A 17,636-nucleotide genomic window follows, 5' to 3' on the forward strand; every position below is an offset into this window, starting at 1 on the left:
TCCCCATCCGCCATAATCGGACCATAATTAATTTAATAAAATTTAAAGCAGCCCGCTGACAAACAAACAAAAACTTGACTCATTCTGGTGGCTCAGACATGACTTTGAGCGTGTTTTGGGCGCTCCGACTCGGAGCCGAACTTGAGTTCAACTCGTTTTTGTGGCATTCAACGGCAAGCGAATAAAAGTTCGCTGCCTCGTTATTCTATGATCAGTTTACAGTCTCCACTTCACCCAGACCCAGGTGTTCCAGTTTCAGTTTCCAGTTCAAGTGTTTCTCCCAGCCTAATCCTCAGCCAAATCCTCAATCAAATCCGAAACCGAATCCAAATCCAAATCCGAATCAATGTGAGTGCAGTGCGCGTGGGTGATGCGACCTGCGCAACCAAATGAATCGCTACAAAGAACCAAAAATGATACGATTACGATGGTAGTCCGTGGGATCTTAGCCTTGACTTTGGCTTGGACTCTAACTCTGAATATGTAAATGCATTTTTAAGATACAGTGGCTGCTCCGAAGGTGTACCCTATTACCTGTGTTGATTATTCATCAAGAATGTGGAACCATTTACCACGCTCGAGCATCTCAAGGATTATCTCTGTCTGTGCTGCCCAAAAACAAAGTATCTATTACGATTCCACTGCCCAATCCCTGAGCGCCCACTGTATCGCCATCTCGAGATTTGATTGCTTTGTTCAATTTAAATTGGAACACACCGCGCTCGCTGACAATTAAAGCTCGCCATTCAGTTGGCTGCCAGTCTAATTCTTATCAATAAAAAAAGCCAGTTCCAGTTGCAAAAAGTTCATGGATTAGCAGCAACTGGAACGTTACGTTACAAGCCAAGATCTCTGGCTCTGAGCCGGAGCAGCAGCAGCAGCAACCCACTCCACCGGCCCCGCATATGCGATAATTGATTTTCCCGTACATAATTTATGACGCACGAAACTGACAGCCGACTTTTAGATTAAAAACTGCCACTGACCAGCGGCAATAAATCTGTCCGTATCACTTTATTAGAACGTTAACAATAATGCCAACTCCTTCTGCTTCTCCTCCCCCTCATTCACATCCTTGTAGTCATCATGTTTACTGCCTGCCAAGTTGCGTTCTTCGCTGGATGCCTCGCTTTGGCTTTGAGCTGCGTACAGGCTCAGTTTTTCTACCATCAGGCATTGGGTCTGCCTTCGACACACTCGTTTGAGCCGGCAAATCCGTATCAGGGATATGCCACGGCCGATGCCCATCCCTCAGTGGTGCGCAACGCTCAATGGGAGTCGGAGCTTCCTGCCGAGCTGTCGAAGAGTGCGCGATTCTACAATGATCCTGTTGTAGCCGCCAATCTGGCCAAGGCGTCGCTCCTCACCACAAAGGAAATGGCTGTAGTGCATCGCGAGGCGGAGAAAATTCCACGGGATCAGGTCTATAAACTATTCAAAAACGCCGGCTGGCTGAGTCGCAGATAGAAATTAGAAGCAAAATCTGTTGAGAAGAATGGACTTCCATTTCCCACGTACCTTGTTGTATTTTTTTTTTTTGTGTAATTTGTATATTAGTTTGTAAATTGTTAATATATTGTACATGCATACATGCAGATTAAACATTCTTGTAATAAGATAGACAGTGGTCATTGAATCACGGCACAAAAAGCTCGGCTCCATTGCCCGGGAAGGTGGCAAACACAACCTCGTTGAAATCATTTGGCTGATGGCGCTCCAAGAGATGGGGCGGCAATTGAGCATAGTAGTCCCGCTTTAAAGCGTTTATATACTTTGCAGCATCTTCCTGGGAATCGCACATGGCCACAATGCAGCCACCCCAACTGAAAGAAAGGCAGGCCGGATTTGGTTAGGCTTTGAGGGATAGGAAAGGGCATGATGCTTTTACTCACCCGGCTCCTGTAACGCGAGCGCTGACATTCTGCTTTTCGGATATGGCAATCAGACGCTCGACATCTGGATGCGAGCATTCATAGAGCTCGCGCAGGCTCTCGTGCGATTGTCGCATGAGCAACCCCAACTGCTTGATATCTTCCTCGCTGGCATGTAGCGCCAACTGCTCACAAATCTTACGGAATTTAACCACGCGTCCAGATTCTGTGCGAATGCAACAAAATATACAATAATGAAAACGTTATATTTAGGTCCAGTTCCACTCACCCTGAATAACATGCAAGGCACGCTGGCGCAGTTTAAACTGCTGCATGTGCTGCGTGTTGGCCGTGAGGTACTTGGCCTCCAGCTCCTGCTCTTTAATTCCCCATTCCTGGCAGATATCGGCTCGCGTATAAACCCATTTAGTCAGCTTCTCTTTAATAAAGCTCTCAAACGTCTCATTGTTCATGCCACAGGCCTCCTCCAGGTCAATGAATCGGATGATTTCCTGCCAATTGCTTAGATTTTTGTGCCTGGCCAGCCAACGCGTTGCAAGGCGGCACTCCACCACCCGCTCATTGTAGTCCGACGAGGCAGCCTTGTTCTTCTGCGCCAAACTGTTGGCCACCACAAAACACTTGCCTGCCGGCAGGATCACCGGGGTTCCATTGAGCTGTGGGTGAAATTCGATGTGATGGGCACAGCCTTCCCGGCCCAAGTAGGCAATGGCCTGGTCCATGCCCCCGCTATGGGTGCCAATGTACTGCTCACACTTAGCTGAAATGGACGCCAGCTCCTTGCGATCCAGCTTCATGCCCTGGACATGCGCTGTGGCCAGAACAGCAGAGCTGACCATGGCACTGGAACTTGATAGACCAGCAGCCAGAGGAACGTTTCCGTCGACTGCAATGCGCATTCCGATGGGACTAAATTTCTTCCTGCCAAGATGTTCTTCAATTCCTCTGACGCCACACATGAAGTATTTATACCATGCCGGGCCGCCAGGTAGTGGAAGTTCAACGCTAGAACGTAATCAGTCAGTCAGTAAGTCAGCTATTACTTTTGGGGAAAGGAAACAATCACCAACCTGAGGCTTTTCAAGTCACACTGAAAGTTCTGGAAATTGGCCTGGTCCAGATTGCGCAGCTGCAATTGATGCAGCTCTGTGGGATTACTTCCCACTGCCAGCACAATGCTTTGGGTAACGGCCATGGGAAGCACGGAGTAGCCGCAATAGTCCACATGCTCGCCTATGATGTTGACCCTGCGAAAGATACTGTCAGCTATAGGTACTGTTTAAATAAACGGAAGGACTCACCGTCCTGGCACGCGAACAAAGAAATCCGGCTCTGCTCCAAACTGTTCCTTGAAAAAGGCGCCCAGTCTTTGCATGCGGCCATACATTTTTGCATCTGGCTGAAGCTTCTGTTGGGCAACGATCTCGATCCCGGGACCCAGTATGTCACCAGTTCCATTCCCATTGGCAGTCATGTTTACCTCTAACCGTAAACAGAAACAAACGTTTAATTATAACATTTTTTTTTTGTTTTGTGTTGTTTTTCAGCTGTTTTGGTGCGTCGAACCGTAAACGTGTCGCAACCAACAGTCATAACTCGTTAAGCTGAAAACATAGTACAGCTATTTAAATGCTGATTAGAAACAATAAAACACACAACCATCCACATTTACGTCAGGTTGGGGCAAAAAAAATACTAATCCGCCAATCTCACCTTATCAGAATGTCAAAACAGCCATTAACACACACACCGATTGCCTAACATACCGCTTATCAGTCGGGGAAGTGTTGTATCACTGTAAATGCATTTTATTGATGCAAATTGAACTTCTTAATTGAGAAAAACAAGCGGAAAGCCGGCATTTAAAAATGTAGAGAATTTGGGAGAGAGAGAAAGAGCGCGATAGATAGCAGCTGATATGCAATGGTTGCCAGGGTTTCATACTTACTTACCCAATATATTCTTATCGTTCTTTTTATAGGTCACAAACGCTCTTGAAGAAGCCTCTGGGCGTTATCAGGGGAGGAGTTTTAGTTTTTGGTGCGAACGCTACGGATTCCAACCAGTAACTGAGTGATTCCGGCCTGCACCGTTTCCGTTTTGTTTAGCCCGGGAATGGAATGTGTACGTGTGTGTAAGAGTCTGTATACTGAAATCAGCAACACAACTTGTTGAGAGTATTGTTTACATATTGTTAGCCGCTAACTAGGTTACGGCACTCTCCTGATATGTATACTTTACTAGTTCTTTCAAACTTGTTATGCTATCAACCATGAACGATGCTAAACGTTTGTTTTTGAGTGTTCCTTCAGCTGATAAGATGATCATTCAAAATGAGAAATCGTTAAAGTTTTGGCACTGCAGATATTATTGTGCTATCGAGGAAGTGCCACCACCAGAGATCAGCTGTCGCGATTTATCGAAGCACTGCCATCTCAATTGCGGAACAAAACACAGTAATCTATTAGATATCTGGGGGAGATTTTCCCGTGGACATCCGTTTTGAAGATCGGCGGTGCCCTTTGCTGCAGTTTTGGCTCATTACTCCTCCCTGCCTGAGCTCAGAGGTGCTCTACACGGACTGTTCATCAACAAGTAAGTGGCACAAGAGGAAATCGCTGAAACTGGCCTGGAAACTGGGACCCGCACTAGCTACCGGCAACACCATTGTCCTAAAGCCAGCCGAGCAGTCAATGTAATGCCTGGTTTCGGTGGAGCTGGCGCTGCCCTGGCTAATCACGCAGATGTCGCCAAGTACGTGCCCTGCATCCCCCCCAGCTACGACAGACTGCCCGAATGTGCCGCCGCCGGTGTCCGGCAAGAATATCCGTGCCCAGCTGAAGCTCTCTCTCCTATTCTAAAACGTTGCCTCTTTTAGCTTCCTGGGCGAACTCGCAGAAGCTTCGCAACATTGCCGTGTATGCCATGAAGGTGTCGGCTCTTCTGGACAGATGTCGACAGCCATTAGGCCATCGTTCGGGCCCGAATCTATGGCAATGAGCGTGCTGGAAGGAGTCACGGTGCTGGACCTGGAAAAACAGTCCGATATGATCTACTATTCCCATGGCAAGCGATTCGATGGAAAGAACAAGTAAGCAATGACTATGGGCTGTAATGGCTATGAGGCTATGACCTGATCCTGTAATCCCCTGCTCCATCTCCACAGGATAGCCCTTTTTTCATGCACATATCGCAGGTGAACAACATTGCCGCCTAGGGGGGATTTGTGTACTGGCTGGACGACAAGACCGGACTGGAGCGGATCACTGTCAACGGAGAGCGTCGTTGCGCGGAGCTGCAGCGTCTGTCGCAGTTCACCGACATCAGTGCCGTGTGGACACCGGATGTGAAAGTGCTGCGCATCACACGTGTCTAAACAGTCGCAGTGATGTCACTGATTTGTTTGGCTCAAAGAGTATCTTCATATTAAATTAACGAAATATACAAAGGCCTATACACGCATCATTTCTTCAAAAACCAGCAACACTGCGACTGTTTTTTTGTTGAACTATTTTGTTTAAGCCTTGTTTTAGTCAAAATACAATGAAAGCTAGAACTAAAAACTAACCAATCTTGAAAAAACTTTATTCATCAACGGCCTAAAATTATGTGGGCAGAACTAAGGATTTTAGTTAGCCAGAACTCTTCAACGGAATCTAGAATAAGGCAGTTAAGTAAAAAATTGATTCCTAAATCGTATAAAATTATGTGGGCATGGCAAAATGTTTCATCTAGCTAATAATATCCGACGGAATATCAAAGTTTAACAATAGGAACGACTATCCTCGTTTTTTTTGTTTGCCCATTTTCGCTAAAACCTCTTTTTACGCGAAATGCTATAAAAGTAAGTGTCTAAAATAAACCAGTTTAATAGAAAATAGGTTCATTAATTGGACAAAATTACGTAGGCAGGGCGGAAGATTCTATCTATCTAGTAATAAACCCCGGAATATCAAGAACCAGGAATATGTATAATAGAACTTAAATTCGTCAGTATATTGACGGTATATTTTTTAAATAAGAAGGTATATTTTGGTATATTTCTGAGGGTCGGACGGTATATTTTAACGATAAATCCGCGGTCACACTGAGCTCTAGTCCATTGACGGCTTTGTTATTGTTTATGTTTTTGGCTGAAAAATGGCCACGAAGCTAAATGTGAACATCCGCGTAATGCTGAACAACTGCGAGGAGCTAGCCAAGAACGAGGCTAACTTCTGGCGCCTGCAAAAGTTCATCAAAGCGCTGGACATAATGGTCGCCGAGCTGCAAGACATGGACGACTCACGGAGTGCGCGCAGGATCTCCGGGTACAAAGAGCGCCTCCAGGCCCTCAAGCTGACCACCGGCTACACGGAAAGTACGAAAATCCAAACGAACGAGGTCGAGGCTGCAGAAGTATCCCTGAAGGAGATGCGGCAGATCGAGAGCACGAAGAACTACAACCACATGCGAAAGGATCTACTGGAGGGTGAGACGATTGCCAAACCAGCCACCAGACCACAGCCATCACTAGCTTAATTCCCCCGTTTTTAATAGTAGATGGCGACGCCCTACGGCGACGACGTGGCGTTGCCGAGGACGCCGGCGGCAGTGGCAGTCCCAGCGGCAGCTCCAATAGTCCGGCCACCGAAGGCGACAACTTGAACGAGGCTGTCAAGTATTACAATCAGAAGCAGGAGAAAATTACAGAACATATGCTCTCGCTGACGCGCAACCTCAAGGAGCAGACGATGACGGCCAATCGCATTATAAAACGTGACACCGAATTGGTGACCAAATCCTCTGGCATGGCAGATCGCAACATCAATTCGCTCGGCAAGGAGGTCGAGACCCTAGAGCAGCACTCGCGCAGTGCCTACAAATGCTGGGCCTGGATGCTGTTTGTCTTTGTGTTCTGTACATTTGTAGGTGGGTCATTGATTAATGGAAAGTGCAAGCTTGGATCCATCACTAATCTCCCGGTTTATACCTCTCATTACAGGCATGGTGTTTTTCATGAAAATCATGAAGAAAAAGAAAACGTAGACTACGGTCTCCAAATAAACCTAAAGTCTCAAGAAGCTTCATGTCTTTCTATATATCAATCCGAAAAAAGCTTTAGTTCATTCTGTTCCCCGAGCTCTTCAAGAGTTCAAAAGGTTATCAAAAGCTCAGCAAATGTTACCCCCAAATGGTTTAAACAGACAAACATTAAACGATCGAAAGCCGCCAAGCGATGTATTTATAGTTTATGTACAAGCGAAAGCATTGAGATTACGGTTTGAGCATTCATTTCATCAGCATGGGGATCCGTGGTTTTCCTTACTACTCTGCGGCTATCAGCTCGGTAATGTCGCACTTGGTTATTAGCTGCAGCAGGGAGCCCGTCTTGGGGCGCTCCTGGGCCTGGGTCCAGTTTAAGAACAGACCAGCCACCTCCTTGAGGGGTGTCCAAGTGCTAAAGTCTGCGTCTGGCATCCATTTGCGGTTCATGGGCGTGTCTAAGGTCACAGGGAGAATGGAGACGACCAGGGAGCCGCTTGGCAGACCAGAATTCGAGCCAGCAAGCGAACGTGTCAGCTGATGGACAGCCGCCTTGGCCATGCCGTAGCCAATCATTCCAGGAGTGCCCTCCAATGCAGGCTTGGCCCCGGTAAGGGCCAAGAGCCCGCCCTCCTTCAAATGCTGAGCGGCAACGGCCGCCGAGATGCTCGATGTCCACACGCTCTGCTTCCACATGAGATCGGCGTTCTTGGCCAGATCCTTTTTGGCATTGCCGCCAGCCCAGCCACCGGCCACGCAGATCACGGCATCCAGCTTCTCCCCAGCGATTGCTTCTCCCACTTTACCCACCACAGTGGCCTCCTGCTCCGACCAGCTGCCATCGCGTGGCACCACAATGCTCACGTCGGCCTTGTCGTTTTCGCTCAAGTCAATGCTGCCGACCCACTGGGAGTCACATGCCGAAGGTTGTCCGAGAAACAATGAAACAATTAAAGCTCGTCGATTGCAGGTGAAAGGTTTGCCTTTGGGCAGCGGATACTCACGTAGTTGTTGGCTTTGAAGTGTTCAACACATGCGGAGCCCAGTGCCCCCTTGCCACCATAGATGACGACTCGGCCTGCGGACATGATGCGTGCTGCCAGTTTTACGGTTCAAATGAACTGATCGGGGATAAAAATCAAAACCGAACTTGGGCTCAGGCTCGGCTGGGGTCTTATCTATGACTCAAAGCAGCTGGGGTTTTTGAACGCGCGCAAGGTGGAGACCAGTTCTACCGGTAGTGGGAATTTATTGGAGTCGACAACACACACACACACTTGAACAGAAGCGTAAGCATACACAGGGGGGCGACGCAGGCGTAGCGGCTCTTTCAGTTCCAATCTCAATGTAGTACAATTTAATGCTAGGGCAATTTATTTAATTTTTGCCTAATTCGCCAATCGGTTTGATTAAAAAAAACGCTGAAAAATGTGTCTGCGCCAGTCTGAGAAAATACGTCACAAACTTCAAAATATACCGTAAATATACTGACGAATTATTTGTATTCAAGTTCCATCATATTCCATCGTTTCTGATATTCGGTTGAATATCACCAGCTAGTTAAGACCCTCAGCTCTGAGCTCATTATTTTATCCGATTAGTACATTAATTTCCTAAAAGATTGGTCAACTTTCAGCTCTCATCTTTACTGGATTGTTTATAAAACAAGGTTTCAGCAAAACCGGTCAACAAAAATTTCTACTAAATTAATTTCCCTACAGTAACTACACGCTAACTACACATTTGCTACATATGAACTACATTTACAAGTAATTACCAAAGGCGACACCTGAAGGGGAAATGTGTACGTTTCAAAATTTTTTGCCCGTTTCCTTTTCATATAAGCCCCATGGAAGCGCCAGTGTGAAAAACCTCTGAATCCCGACCCGGGATTCGATGCTGATCGCGAATTAGTATTCGATGCGTCCTGGGACTTGGCTCTTAGTGGTGTTTATGCACGGTTTCTACATTGGTGCATTGCTCAAGAGGGTAAGTTCATTACGTGTCTTAAAATATACTGGAAAATACAAGGAAATATTAAGAAAAATTTAAAAATTGCGAGGTGTGTGAGCTAGACGTGGTGGCAAGAAAATAAGAAAATCCGATAAAGTAAACGGTCTGACCCTCAGAAATATACCGAAATATACCGTCCCATTTTAAAAATATACCGTAAAAATACTGTCGAATTGAAGTTCTCTTAGACATATTCTCCGTTTTTGATATTCCAGGGAATATTACTAGCTAGATAGAATCCTCAGCCTTGCCCACGTAATTTTATCCGATTAATGAATCAATTTTTTACTTTTAAATACTTCCTTTTATGGACTTTGCCTAAGAAAATGTGTTAGTGAAAAAGGTCAAACAAAAAACGCAAAACGTTCCTATTGCTCAATTTAGATATTCCGTAGAATAATTCTGGCTAACTAAAATCTTCGACCCTGCCCATATAGTTTTATCCCATTGATGTATATATTTTCTACAAGATTAAATACTTTTAAGTACTCCCATTTACTTTATTTTGACTAAAACAAGGTTAAAACAAAAAGTTCAACAAGAAAACACTGGCAACGTAAGTTGAATGTCACGTCATTTCTTACTTGTTGCTTGTCAACCGAAGTATGGACCTTTGTATACCCTGTCTCGTTAATTTTATATAATGATACCGTTTTTCAAACTTTTTTTAAACGTAATTAATAAATACTTTTTTTTTTAAATTGATATGTTTTAGATTATAGAGCCTGGGACGAAAGCAAAAATCGCGTCGTTTCCGGTTGCTGTATTTAAATCCAACCACATGAAAAAATAAGTTTATATGGATATATGATATGTTATATACAGTCAAATACATATTAAAAGTAACTTATCAATACCAATTTTAATACTAGTCCTGGGCTCCGTTGAACTGACCACATGGCAAGTACCCAATCATCAGCATATGTCGATTCAAATACAGTAATTAAAGCACATAATTTAAAAATATGGAATTAGTCTTGTTGCCTATCGATTCAAAGAGAGCCTTAACCGATTCGAAGAGAGCGAGAGCCAAAAACTCTATATCAGGACCTCATTGAGCGCGCCAATAGAACATTTTTGGAATTGCATATATCGCTTAATATGCCATGTTTTGCCACACAAATCAGCCTTTTTTCTTTAAAAAAAATTGGCGTTTTGAAAAGGTAACTTCTCTTCACTTCCAGAGTATACAAATATAAAGGTAAGCAAATTTAATTGAAGGGACATAATTGTGACAGCATATATACCACATATGTGGTATTCGGTCAGAGTGATGATTAATACTACCATTGGCCACACCTAATATAGTTATACCTTGCGTTCACATGCCCACAATTGTCCCAAAGAGCGTGTGAGAGAGCGCGTGAGAGAGGGTGGAAAACATAATAGGCCCCCGCGCGATAGTCGTACCTTTTGAAAAATTCTACCATGCTTATAATATACTATACTAGACTTTCCACCGAATTTCCACCAGAATAATACCAATACAAAGTTCCACAGACAGAAGCTATATTGCAGAGCCGCTTTAGTACGAAGCCCCAGCTGTGTTACATCACTGCACTACAAAAACGTTAAATTATTTGGGAGTAGAGAAGTTTTGCGCGGAAAATCGTAGCGTGTTGTGTTGTTTGAGGTCGATCGGTTTTTCTTTCCTATAGTTTGCTTGCCTGCGCCGCCGCCTGCCTTGCTCTGCCGCCGGACTGTCACAACACATGTTTGTGCCGTGCCACACACAATACACAATAGAGAGAAAAACACAAACAGAGTAGTCGGCGCGTTAGTTTTTCCATTTCCACTTGGAGCGGGGGCCCGTCTCAGTCTCATTCTAGTTGTGATTTGTAGGAAGTAAGTTCTCTAGTGAAAAAGTAGTCAAATAAAATATATAATAATTCGAAACGAATATCGGGACAACACAAATAATACAACAGTAAACGAAAACACCACCAGAATAGTAGTGGAACAAACCCGCGAATCGTCCGTTAAATCAACGTACCGTCGCGATTGAGTAACCGTACGAGTAATTTAACGCAACATAATGTGTAATGTGTGTGAGCAACCACAACAATAAAAGTCAAAAATATCTTCGGACGCGGGGAAGGACGCAGCGGCCACTAAATAACGGTAAGTGTGTGAAGAGGGGTAAACAGATGGGGTAAATGTCACTGCGTGGAAAACTCAGAAATTACAGGCGAAAATTCTCAACTCGTTTTCCTTCCTTCCCTCTGTATCTCTCTTTCTCTCACACTCTCTCTCTCTCTCTTCGTGTGTGTGTTCATTTAAGCGGAAAACGTGTATTCTTAAGAAAACCAGAAAATCGAAGCCCGGAATTGGGTCACTATGTCAAACGCGCTCCAACTCTGTTTCTGGCTTAGAGTCTGGCTAACTCCTTGGTCTCTGGTCTGGCTAAAACGTGTTTCATGTTCAGTCAATTTGTTCTTTTTATCTAGTCGCAGCTGCGCCGCTGCCGCTGTGGCTGCCGTTGCCTCAAGTGCTGCTCTTTTGGCCGTCAACACTTGACGCTAGGCGGCCTAAACAGCATCGCCTACCAAATGCCTAAAAAAGCGGGTGTGAATGTGTGTGTTTGTGTGTGAAGGAGAGAGAAGGAGAGCCGTTTGTCTGATTGTCACCCGCGCGAATGGCTTAAGAGTACCCTGTAATTGAGTGGGATATACATACGTACATATATATATATGTGAAAGATAACTTATATTTAAAAAATTTTTGACAAGAAATGAAAGGGGGAAATATACACATGAAATATTTTTCGACTAACATCTTTGTTAAAGATCACTAATAAGTATCGGCAAGCCGTCACTGCCCAACGTATTCTCAAATAGTCGTCCGCTCTCTCGCTGAACATTCGCTCTCCCTCTCTCTTGCATTTTCGGGCACTCACTCGCTTCACTTGATCTTGCACTCTGTCGACGGCGACGCGACTGCATTGGAAGCAGCAGCGACTGCGCTGTCACGCTTTTACCTTGAGCACGCCTGCACTTGTCGCAGCGCTCTCTGCTGTCCGCTGTCCGCTATCCGCTCGCCCCCCTACCACCTCTGCAGTTTGCTCGTTATTTGAATTTTGAAATTCTGAATAAAGCCGAAATTGGAGCCAACCGCCTTTCGAAACTGTTAGCCAGACGGAATGGTTGGTTAGCTTTTATTTTGGTTTTTCTTCTCTCCTTTTTGATGTTTGCCAATAAAATTATTACGACTTGGCCTGGCCGACTGCTAATGCGTTTTGAGGTCACACCAGTTCCGCTGCCTGCCCCTCGTCCCATCCATCCATCCACCGGGCGGACGAACGGGTGACCCAATAAAAAGATGTTTCGTGAGCGATGGATGCGATGGATGCGATGGATGGGCGAACGTGTGTGCGCGCCTCCCGCTTACATTTCTCGGTCCATTTAACATGTGTCCGTTTTGGCTATTTCTGATTTGATTTATTTCAAAGTTATTTATTATACAACCAGGCCCAAAGCAAAACAAACAGCGTTAACAGAGAGCGACAGAGATAGGAGGAGAGAGAGAGAGAGAGTCAGCATGACAGCTGGTGCTCATGCTCCAACAGGATACGGTTACGGATACGGACCGGGGGATAGGGATAGGGATAACAACACGGGAGAGGAGAGGAGCCATTATAGGTTGCTGGTTTACTAGTTAACGAGGCCCCACGCACATGGCCCATACAACGGAGAGTGAGAGAGAGAGTGAGTGAGTCCGCGAGAGAGAGGGTATTTAGAGAGAGCGCTGTGCAGGCGGGGGGCAGAGCGGCCACTGACACTGACAGTGGAGCAGGCAGCGTACCTTCGTCACCTTCATCATGTGGTCTTCGTGCCTGAATAAGAGCAATAAATAATGCACACGACGAGCACCTAAGAGAGAGAGAGAGAGAGCGAGAGCGAGAGAGAGAGATAGGAAAGAGTGAAAGAGAAAGTCGGCCACAGTCGGAGGAAAAGAGCGAGACGATTGAGAGAGAGTCGTGCGGGTGGCCTCTTTGGGGGGTGTGTGTTTGATTTTTGCACTTAAGAGCGCAAAAAGTGGCTTTGATTTTCGGCTATGCCCTATTACCGGGGTTTGGGGTCGCACGCCTGTGGGAATTGATTAGATGGCCCCCAAAGGGAGGCCGTAATGAAGAGTCATTTAATTGTTAACTGTAGAATGAGTGGTGATGGGTTAGCAGATATACTCTCCCTCTTTTTTCCTCTATCACAAATAGAGTAAAAGTTATCCAAGGGGTGGAGGAGGATGGTTCTTTGGAAGGACGTTTCCCTTATTCGGACCTGTGGTAACCTTGGGCTTCCTTACACTTCAAGATGTGTGTAAATCATATTTGGAACAATTGTAGCTATGGTTATTGACTACCTAAATACTAAAAATCATTCAAATCTAATAATAATTCCCAGAAATAAGCATATACATACATATGTATGTAGTTCTCTGACGACTATGCTCGTAGCATTCTGTCTCGTTAATCCTTAAGTTTATCATCTCCCTCTTGGACGGAGATCCCTTGATTATTTTCCTTTAAAAGAGTATTCCGCAATTTTCTACAAGTTTGTCCGATTTCTTTCTCTTACATTGTTGTTGGTGGGTGGAGGTTGGCTTCCGACTGCGTGGGAGTTCGCCCCCAATTTGCATTATCCCCTCTCTCAGTCTCTCTCCCGCTCTCCCGCAAAACTCTCTCTATCTCTCTAGTCCGCTCTTTCTCTCTCAGTCTGTCTCTCGCTGGATCCCTAGTACATATATAGCACGAATTCCAATTGAGGATAGGGATGCGAAGGCTAGCGTTAACCTATATAATTTTTTTGGTTCCGCTTCGAACCACCTCCTCTCCCTCCCACCCCCACTCGCCAGTGGAACCCCTACCCCTGCTTTCTGCTGATTTTTCTGCTTTTTGGCAGTTGAAGGTTCTTTTTTTTATACTTTAAAGAATTTTTTGTTGGTTTTTCTTATATTTTTGTTCTGTGTGTGCTTTCGTGTGTTTTTTTCTGAGGCGTCGACAAACCGGAGACGGCGAAGGGGACGGAGACAGAGACGCAGCAGTGATGCCGACTCTGTCGTTGACGTTGACGTAGAAGCTGACAGCGACTGAGAGCCGAGGAAAATTTTGTGTCGACGAGAGATGATTTTGGATTTGATTTTGGATTTGATTTGCATTTTTGGATTTTCTTCATGGTTTTGGATTTGGACTTGGTTTTGGATTTGCAGCTGCCGTTGCACGATAACTTTTCCATCGATGGATTCTCAAAGTGGTGATTGCATTCATGCAACCAATTGCTTTTAGATTTGCTTTTGCCCACGTTTGTCTACTGCTTTTGGCATTGCTTGCCTTTTGATTTTTACTTGTGTTGTTGTCTTTTGCCTTTTGCTTTTGGGTTTGGTTTTAATGTTAAGTATACGCCTCAGTGAACCCAATTTAATTATCATGATTGTTTCTCTCTATCGCTGTCGCTGATGATTCTGCTTCTGCTGCTGCTGCTGCTGCTTTTGATGGAATTTAAATTTTCCAACTCCACAAACAGAGAAAAGCACAAGCACACACACACACACACGAACGAGCACAGAGAGGGAGAGCGAGAGAGAGAAAGAGAGAGCGATTTTCCAACGTGTTTTTCATCTTTTTTGTTGTTGTATTATTTTCTGATTATGTAAGTGGAAACGTAGAGCGCTGATAAAAGCGATGGCTGGCTGACGGACTGACGGGCCCGGCCCGAGTCTCTGGCCATAATTACGAGCTTTAGATTCGCCCTTCGCCCATTTTTTATCAGTGGCTGGCTTTATTTATGCGTCCTCCCACAATGAAAAAAGAGCGGGAGGTGTTGGTGGGTTGGGGGTGGGGGTGGGGGTGGGGGATTGGGGATTGGGGTTTGGGTGCTTGATAGACAACAATTGAGCATTTGAAGTGCAGCCTAGCGCAAAGCGAGAGCAGAGGAGCAGTGCAGAGGGCAGTGTGAGGGGAAGGCTGTTATTGTTGTTGTTGTAGCCAAAAACCCAAAACGAAAAGCAATTAAATGGCCATGGATCATTGCACAATAAGTAAAGAATCAACGAAAATGAAAATGGGGAAAAAAAGAAAAACTAACTCGCTCTCACACACACACGCAACAATAGGCATATGATGAAAGAGAGTGGGAGTGGGAGTGGGAGCGGGTGCGGGTGCGGGTACTGGAGTGAGAGTGGGAGCAGTGGCAGTCAAAACATAACTGTATTTGCTTGGCCAGGCATATAGCCGTTGTTGTAGCCGCCTCTGTCGCCGTCAGCGTCGCTGCCGCTTGTCTCTTTGCACACACACCGCTTTCGGACACTTTCATATGAGAAAGAGAATGTGTGACAATAGAAGTTGCACGGCTTGCTGGTTGACGACGGAAGCTTCTTACGAAATCCGAAAACTTTATAGCCATACGAGAGTCACTTATAATACTAATTCTCGTAACTGTAATTGGTTGGCAGACAATAAGTACAGCTGTAGAACACACAGCTTATTGTTTCTCTATGAGCAAAACACAATTAACATTAGTTAGAGCCAGAGACTAGTGTTGAACGGGACTGCTTCTCAAAATAATGCACTGCTTCACCCTTGAACTGCTTGTTCAGTGGAACGAGTATGATAAGCCCTTGCGGATCGATCTTTCCTTGGCCCTTCTTCTTCCGTTGCTTCTTTTGCATGTCTGCACTACAAAATCCAGGGGAAACTTTAGAAGCCCCGAGCTTCTGCCTCAGTGGTTCCTCAATCATGTACATACATACATAGGATACATATTTGATGTATGTATGTATGTACGCATACATGTATATAGGGGAAATCTATACAATAGTTTTGTAATCTATGGAGGGGATTACATTTTGATAGATTTCTTTTTAAGGTATCAAAACACTGCAATTAACTGTCGATCTAATTATTTATTTTTCATTTATTTTCCCGTTTCTTTTATTTATTTTTTGTTCTTATATAAAATACGAATGCGAATGCATAAAGAATCTCTCGAAATTGCAAACAGATAATCATAGCCGTTTATCGTTTACCGTTTACCGTTCGGTATTGGAGCACACTCTACGTGGCAGCTGCGTCGCTGATGCGTCGTCGTCGTCGTCGACAACTCTAATCGCACCACCCACCCCCTCCCTCACACAGACACACCTCTATATCTCCCTTTTCCCCCTATTCCACCCACTTGTGGGAGAAGCAGTGCCTGTTTAATAAATAGGCCAAATATGTAATATTGCTAAAATGTGTTTATTGTAATCTCTTTCACACACACACGCACACATACACACACGCACACGCACACCCACTAATATACACAAACGCACGTGCACTGATGTGCAGTGCATCCCTTGGCCGCGCTCAAAGAGCAAGCGCAACCGAAAGAGAGAGCGCAGCACATGTTTTGCTCTCTCTTTTCCTCAGCTGACGCTGACTACGCTGCTCTCTGCTCTGCTCGGGCTCTGCTGTGGCTCTGCTGTGGCTCTGCTTTACCTCTGTTGTGGCTCTGCTCTCGGCTCTGCTCTCGGGTCTTTTTTGGGCCCCCAAGTGGGGCGACGCTCGCTGGCCGCCGCTGAGTCGTTGTTCTATCGTCGTTGTGATTGCAACACTTTTCGATTTCACTTTGGCATTCTCCGTGTTCTCCTCCATTCAACGTTCAACGTTCGCCGTGTGCTGCCCGTGCTTTCGGTTCTCCGTTCCGTTTGTCGTCGTCAACGTCGGGTGTTCTCTGCTCTGCCTGCTATTGCTACTCGGCCAAAAAAAGCGTCAGTCGCTGTCGCTTCGCGCGTTGAAAGATTTTCACGTTTTTTTTCTTGTGTTGAACAACAAATAAATTTAATACAAAAAAAAAACAACAACAAAAAGTTCTACATTTTAGCGTGGAAGCCAGCGTCGCAGTCAGCAGCGTATCGTGTTTGTATGTGTATTTTTTTTATATGTGTGCGTATGCGTATGCGTATGTGTGTGCCAGTTTTCATGCGTTCTGTCGCTACTGTTGCAACAGCAACAAAAACTAAAACATTTAACAACAAACAGTTACCACATCACCTGCACGCCCCCCCCTCCCTCATCTTGTATTTTTAAACTGCGTTTTTTTCGCCAAAAAGGCCATAAAAAAAACAATAAAAAAAAGAACAAAAACAAACAACAAATACAACACGAAAGATTTGTAAGTGTTGGCCGTGCGGACAAAAGTCAACCAACGGACAGAGCGAGAGACACATACGAGAGAAAGACAGAGAGACAGCGGGACAGCGGGAACTACTATTTCGGCCAAAAAGTTAATGTGTGTGAGCCATAATAAAAGATATATGCACATACATATGTACAAAGAAGCTATATATGTATATGGAGATGGGTCGGTCCGTTGTACTATATGGAAAATTCAGCCTGTGAGAACGTACTTGATTTTGGGGCTGACAGAATGCTTGGATTTTTTATTGTTTTCGCCAGAAAAACAATTTACAACATAGAGCAGAAAAGAGACAGAGAGAAAACAGAGGTGAATAGAGGACAGTGTGGACAGGGTAGAGAATATAGAGACAGAGAACTGAGAAACGGGACAGAACAGATCCCTTATACAGAGGGGAATTACAACAGGGAAGAGTTGAAGGGCACATGGAGAAGATGGAAGAGATTTGGCAGAGACAGGAGACAGAGAAATGGGACAAAGAGAAGGGAAACAGGGTACTGAAATGGTGATAGACAAGAGACAGGAGGAATAA

At 45.0% G+C, this 17,636-nt stretch overlaps 5 protein-coding genes across 22 annotated transcripts in view; 3 read left to right on the forward strand and 2 right to left on the reverse strand.

Moving 5' to 3' along the window:
- Nucleotides 1-192: 192 nt before the first annotated feature.
- On the forward strand, nt 193-1,613 carry LOC4813988 (uncharacterized). 2 transcript variants are annotated; one of them, XM_015187044.2, is made up of 2 exons: nt 193-348; nt 1,082-1,613. In XM_015187044.2, the coding sequence occupies exon 2, from the start codon at nt 1,087-1,089 to the stop codon at nt 1,465-1,467; it is 381 nt and encodes a 126-aa protein (XP_015042530.1). In that variant the 5' UTR covers nt 193-348; nt 1,082-1,086; the 3' UTR covers nt 1,468-1,613. The 2 variants fall into 2 exon arrangements, with proteins under 2 accessions (XP_015042530.1, XP_001354172.1); XM_001354136.4 differs by lacking the exon at nt 193-348 and adding an exon at nt 413-1,002.
- On the reverse strand, nt 1,554-3,998 carry Galk (N-acetylgalactosamine kinase). 4 transcript variants are annotated; one of them, XM_033384541.1, is made up of 7 exons: nt 3,845-3,982; nt 3,606-3,687; nt 3,194-3,374; nt 2,963-3,139; nt 2,161-2,897; nt 1,893-2,097; nt 1,554-1,823 (listed from the first exon to the last, which is right to left on the reverse strand). In XM_033384541.1, the coding sequence occupies exons 3-7, from the start codon at nt 3,364-3,366 to the stop codon at nt 1,637-1,639; spliced, it is 1,479 nt and encodes a 492-aa protein (XP_033240432.1). In that variant the 5' UTR covers nt 3,367-3,374; nt 3,606-3,687; nt 3,845-3,982; the 3' UTR covers nt 1,554-1,636. The 4 variants fall into 4 exon arrangements, with proteins under 4 accessions (XP_033240432.1, XP_015042529.2, XP_033240433.1 ...); XM_015187043.2 differs by lacking the exon at nt 3,606-3,687 and having other exon boundaries at nt 3,845-3,998; XM_033384542.1 differs by lacking the exon at nt 3,606-3,687 and having other exon boundaries at nt 3,841-3,981.
- Nucleotides 3,999-5,634: 1,636 nt separating this feature from the next.
- On the forward strand, nt 5,635-7,107 carry Use1 (Vesicle transport protein Use1). Of its 2 annotated transcripts, none has more exons than XM_033384558.1 (4): nt 5,635-5,736; nt 5,801-6,363; nt 6,432-6,803; nt 6,877-7,107. In XM_033384558.1, exons 2-4 carry the CDS (start codon nt 6,033-6,035, stop codon nt 6,918-6,920), a joined length of 747 nt encoding a protein of 248 aa, XP_033240449.1. In that variant the 5' UTR covers nt 5,635-5,736; nt 5,801-6,032; the 3' UTR covers nt 6,921-7,107. The 2 variants fall into 2 exon arrangements, with proteins under 2 accessions (XP_033240449.1, XP_001354170.2); XM_001354134.4 differs by having other exon boundaries at nt 6,435-6,803.
- Dhpr (dihydropteridine reductase) lies at nt 7,086-8,387 on the reverse strand. The gene is made up of 2 exons (XM_001354133.4): nt 7,922-8,387; nt 7,086-7,823 (listed from the first exon to the last, which is right to left on the reverse strand). Exons 1-2 carry the CDS (start codon nt 8,003-8,005, stop codon nt 7,200-7,202), a joined length of 708 nt encoding a protein of 235 aa, XP_001354169.1. The 5' UTR covers nt 8,006-8,387; the 3' UTR covers nt 7,086-7,199.
- Nucleotides 8,388-10,321: 1,934 nt separating this feature from the next.
- bol (boule homolog, RNA binding protein) overlaps nt 10,322-17,636 on the forward strand; it is a 32,904-nt gene continuing 25,589 nt past the window's right edge. For 3 of the 13 annotated variants that reach the window (XM_033384550.1, XM_033384552.1, XM_033384556.1), the window contains exon 1: nt 10,329-11,051. The gene's annotated coding sequence lies outside the window, so the exon portion shown is untranslated. Of the gene's footprint in view, nt 11,052-16,453; nt 16,829-17,636 lie in introns of those variants that run through there. The other 10 variants (XM_033384545.1, XM_033384547.1, XM_033384548.1 and 7 more) reach the window with 8 other exon arrangements.

This window comes from Drosophila pseudoobscura, chromosome X (assembly GCF_009870125.1).
Source record: "Drosophila pseudoobscura strain MV-25-SWS-2005 chromosome X, UCI_Dpse_MV25, whole genome shotgun sequence".
Taxonomy (NCBI): Eukaryota; Metazoa; Arthropoda; class Insecta; order Diptera; family Drosophilidae; genus Drosophila; species Drosophila pseudoobscura.